This window comes from Amphimedon queenslandica, unplaced genomic scaffold (genome assembly GCF_000090795.2).
Source record: "Amphimedon queenslandica unplaced genomic scaffold, v1.1 AMPQUscaffold_12835, whole genome shotgun sequence".
NCBI classification, from domain to species: domain Eukaryota; kingdom Metazoa; phylum Porifera; class Demospongiae; order Haplosclerida; family Niphatidae; genus Amphimedon; species Amphimedon queenslandica.
Window position 1 is genome coordinate 15,643 of NW_003546929.1, and position 5,453 is coordinate 21,095.

At 35.3% G+C, this 5,453-nt stretch overlaps 1 protein-coding gene across 1 annotated transcript in view; it reads left to right on the forward strand.

Annotated features, from left to right (window-relative positions):
* The first annotated feature begins 2,753 nt into the window (after positions 1 to 2,753).
* LOC100635999 (tyrosine-protein phosphatase Lar-like) overlaps positions 2,754 to 5,453 on the forward strand; it is a 17,107-nt gene continuing 14,407 nt past the window's right edge. Inside the window, exons 1-4 of the mRNA XM_020002774.1 lie at positions 2,754 to 3,233; positions 3,294 to 3,344; positions 3,464 to 3,569; positions 3,644 to 3,759. Of these exons, the coding sequence (XP_019858333.1) occupies positions 2,786 to 3,233; positions 3,294 to 3,344; positions 3,464 to 3,569; positions 3,644 to 3,759 (721 nt within the window). The 5' untranslated portion in view covers positions 2,754 to 2,785. The remainder of the gene's footprint in view (positions 3,234 to 3,293; positions 3,345 to 3,463; positions 3,570 to 3,643; positions 3,760 to 5,453) is intronic.

Below are 5,453 nucleotides of genomic sequence, written 5' to 3' on the forward strand. Positions count from 1 at the left end.
GGTACATAATATGTTTGACTTTTAAAATACTACATATTTCTATAGCACCAGCAACTGCTCCCTCTTCTCTTACTGAGGTCAACAAGACAGCTACCACTATCACTGTCAGTTGGACTGCACTTGATTCATCTGATGCTGATGGATATGTAGTCAATGTCGCTAATGACACAGACACTGTGCAGACAGTACAGGTGGAGGGAAGTAGTAATAATACAATCACACTGAATGGACTGAGAGAACTAACAACTTATAGCATCACAGTCAGAGCCTATCAACAATTACTGGGACCTGCTAGTAGTGCAATCAGTGTCTTCACTCATATTTGTCAGCAAGAAGGTACCTAACTAATATAGATATAATGTATAAGCATTCATTTTATAGGTATCTATTTAGCATATAATGGAAACTGTTATCCTAATGGATCATATTTCTTTGACAATAATGTCAAAGAACTTACTAAAGCTATATCATGTGTGTTACCTGGTACTAGTCTAACTACTGGTCAGTGGGTTAGAGTTGCTGATACTGATGATCCTGTTGACTGTAACAGTAATAGTGACAATGATCCTTTTCGTTGTACTAATGTCACTTCACCTGCTGCTATCAATCTTTATCTTGCTCAGTCACTATCAAATTCTCAAGAAGGCTGGTACAAGTGTTGTCTACCCACTGATTGTTCTAATGCCAATGGCACCATCTTTGCTAATATATTCAGTAAGAGAAAACTATATAAACACTTACTGATGTAATAATTTTCATTTGTAGGATTTGCAGAGATAGAATCATTTACTGTTGCTGATCTTCCTTCTGATATGACAGTATATCCTCAGGAATACAAACTGAATTGTACTAAAATTGGATTCGATCGCTATGATGGTATTAGAATTAGCATCGGTGGTGCTGCACTGGCTAGTTATACTAATTGTGATGATCGAACCAATACTTGTCGTGGTACTGTGTTAGTTAGTGGCAACCCCAACACATTAAGATATACTGTTAATATCACATGGGATGGAACTAATGTCAGTAATGGATCAATCAGTCAATCAACCACTGGAGATCAAATGTATCAGTGTGTACTGGATAATTTTAGTGGTGGTATTGATAGAACACGTACTTTAACCATTAAAGGTAAAAATACAATCTGCCAAAAATAATATCTCTCTGTTATATAGTACCAGCAACTGCTCCCTCTTCTCTTACTGAGGTCAGCAAGACAACTACCACTATCACTGTCAGTTGGACTGCACTTGATTCATCTCATGCTGATGGATATGTAGTTAATGTCACTAGTGACACAGACACTGTGCAGACAGTACAGTTGGAGGGAAGTAGTAATAATACAATCACACTGAATAGACTGAATATAGAGACAACTTATAGCATCACAGTCAGAGCCTATCAAGAATTACTGGGACCTGCTAGTACAATCAGTGTACAGACCTTACCAGGTATTGCTACTGCACCTTTTAATGTACTTGTAACATTGTTGATGTATTTCTAGTTATTAATTCAATCAATTGGACACTAGTCTCATCCATTACACAACTCAATAACACTCAATATCGTATTGATTGTCTCACAGCTACTGATATAAATCCTTCAACTGATGTTTACTGGTTAGTGAATGGAGTGATGAAGAATAGCTCATCAATTAATGTCCTGACATACAACAACACACTACTGGTATATCCTGATCCACTGGGAGTGTCAGTTAATGTTACCTGTATAGCAATGATTGGAGGAGTCAACTACAGTCAATCTGTGATATTACATGGTATGATTATACTTTAATCAATAGTAGATACCTTTGTCTCTTTTCTAGCTCCTAGTGGTCCTCCAAATAACGTGAGAGGGTTTATATTAAATGCTACTAGTATCAAAGTGAACTGGACCACTTCATCAGAGACTAATGGATATGTGATTGAGTATACTACTGGAGGTGTAACCAGGAATGTAGTATCTACTAGTAAAAATGAAATTGTACTAGCAGATCTCTCACCAATGAGTACCTATACCATCAGTGTGTACTCATATAGAGATCTTCCTTCAGTTAATAGTACAGCAACAGTGTTAAGAATTGATGGTGAGTTATTATGATTGTGAGAGTGTAATTGATATGTGTTGTAGTTCCTAGCCCAGTAACTAGTCTCTCAGTATCTAATGTGTCAACCACTGGTATTACAGTGAACTGGACTATTCCTAGTAGTGACAACTATATAACATACTACACCATCTCCTATACTCCATCTTGTCCGGAGTTATCATCAGTGAATGAGACAGTCTCTGTTGGTCCTCATCAGTCCACTACAACATACAGTTATACATTAATAGGTCTGTACAGTGGTATGAACTATACCATCACAGTGAGAGCTGGTAATTTACTAGGAGGATCTGATCCTAGTTTTATTGTTGAAGATACATTGTCAATAGGTATGATGATTGATTATTTTGCATTTATTATTTTTTGTGTGTAGCTCCTACTGGTGATGCTGATTCTTTGTTTTTATTACAACCAATTAATAATCTCACTTGGAATGAGGTCAATTGTTCTGAGCGTAATGGTCTAATCACAGGCTATACAGTGATTATCAGTAACAGTAGTATCACATACAACCTCACCAGTACTCAGAGATATATCATATTGAATGATCTAGTATTTGGTACTGAGTATAACATCAGTGTAGCTGCTTTCAATTCTGCTGGAAGAGGTCCCTTCAGTGATTCTATTGTAGTAGAGATTGGAATAGGTATGTAATTATTATACTATATCAGTTGTGTGAGAATGTGTGTTTATTTAGTACCTGGTCCAGTTGGTTCAGTATCCAGTATCATGGACACTACATGGGCTGTTATCTCATGGAGTGTACCTAGTTATATTCCATCAGACTATCCCATTATCACATATGAGATAGGATATCATATCTTAGAGTCTGGTAACTGTTCAATGGTAGATGATGATGACATTGATATTCAAAGACTACAGTTTTATAATTCAACCATTGATGATACATTTATTAACATTACTGGTCTTAATGATATGTCTTGTTATATTTTTGGTGTACGTGCATACACTGATAATGGATATGGAGAATGGACAGTTATTGCTAATGAGACACTAGAGCTACCCCCACTACCATCACCTTCCCTAATATCAACTACTCAATACTTCGCTACATCAAGTGTCATTTCCTCCTCTGTATCTACTACTAGGGACACCTCTACTACCTCAAGTAATAGATCATAATGACACTGCATTAATTTAATGTTGTATATTTATTTCTCTTATTTAGGTTTAATGCAACCATCGACAACGGCATCAACTTCTCCACCTGCTGTAGCAGGTATCAATTGTTTTGATTGAATCTTTCATTTCATAAACTTCTTCCATTTTCTTTTTCTTTCCTTTCACTTATTGATGATTGCCTTTGTTTTATTTTGCTTCTTTTTTCTTTATTTTCAGGTGATACAGGCTTGTCTCCAGTAGTATTAGGAGGTGCTGGAGGTGGTGCTCTAGTTGGAATATTAATAGTAATAGTATTTATACTGATTGTTGTATTTGTACTAAGGTAATGATAACTTTCAACTTTCCTTTTATTTTATTATCAATACTTTTCTTTCACTCTCTTTTATTGTGACACAGAAGAAAGAAAAGAAGTAAAGATACGTTATACATTAGCGGTGGTGCTAGTGTCAAGAAAGATGTAATAAATGACATACCTTTATTGGAGCAAAAAACATCTCTCACCAGTGAACCAGGTAATACGATAACATTCATGCATTACATTAGTACATGTAAATGTATCATATTGCACTCATAATTTGCTATCAAGGCCTATTGGTCACATGAAATTCTCCTTTTACCATAATTGGTTGTACTACAAGTGATCAGCATTTCTTGCATACTGTCAGCGGTACTGTGTAATGTGTCATTACTACTGAATGTAGTGTTAAGTCAAGTGGTATGATCCCACTTGTGTGTGTGTGTGTGTGTTTGTGTGTGTGTGTGTTTGTGTGTGTGTGTGTGTGTGTGTGTGTGCGCGCGTTTGTGTGTGTGTGTGTGTGTGTGTGTAGGCTTGTGATTGACCTCTGCTTATTGTACATGTTAGTGTGGCTGGTGTGTTCTGCGTCAGTATATTGCTGCTTTCCATACGAAAGTACATTAATGTTAGTTTTAGTATTTTGAATGTTGATTTAAGTTTGTGATCCAAAAATAACGTTTTACTTGTTATTAAAACATTTTTCATACCTGAACTGTCCCCAACTTCTACGCTTGACCTCACATACTTACAAATAGTCTAATAATATAATAAAAGGGTTGAGTGATTTCTAGGCATGCCCACAGAGCCCATAAGGTTGTTGTTGTTGTTATAATTTGGTGCATATGTACATGTATTGTGTATATACATGTACATGTACATGTACATGTAAGATACATTAATTTTTATAATGATTGCCAAAGTGAAAATGATGATAGCAGTGATTGTTGTTTATATCCTTTGAGATTATGAAATGTATACATATACACACTATGTCTTCAGGATACAATCAAAAATATGTGTATTAATACATACAATGTACATGTACATATACTTCAGTGTTGTTAGCAAAACTGTGCATTGCTCAAAAGGATTCTTTGCATGGTATCGTATTAATGTTTAGGTTTCAGTTTTATTCTAGCTATCAATTAACACACATATATCTAATTACATTATGTAGCATATATAAGATGGTGTGTCCTATGTACATGTATGTGCATGCATGGTCATGACTAAATGTATTGACTATTTCTCTGTGTGTATATGATTCATGTCTAATTGCTGGACGCAGGAATATGGTGTTGTGATGCTCCATCATGTTATTGATATTATTTGGCTTTGTTTGTGTATGTTTTGATGTTAATTTGATCCTTATGAGTATGCTAAGGCATTTCCCTTGTGTAATGAAAGACTAAATAGTTATCTATGGCAGTTGATTATCCCTTTAAAGAAAATGCCTAATTGTGTTATGCATATATATGTACATACGTAGATGCAAGTACATTGTGTTTATAGCTCTTATTGTTTAGTTAGGGTAATGTGTACTTTTGTATATAAAAGCTGTTATTTTTTGTAAGGAGAGAACAACTTTGACTTTATTGGTAGAGAAAGAGAAAGAGAGAGTGCGTGAAAAATAGTTAAATGAGAGCTGAAGAGATACATGTATGTTTGGGGAGAAAGAGAGAGAAGAGACTATCTCAGTGAGTAAGAGGAGGAGGAGGACGGAATGAAGGAGGAATAAGGAAATCATCTGTTAATAGTAAATGTTTTTGCCAAGACGCTATGGTACATGCATAGTGTGCATGTACTATATGTTGAGCAATGGATATAAGAAGTATTAACTGTGTGTTGTTTCACAATTGATGTACATGTACATGTTTGTGTTGTGTAATAATGTGTTTTCTTTGACTTTTG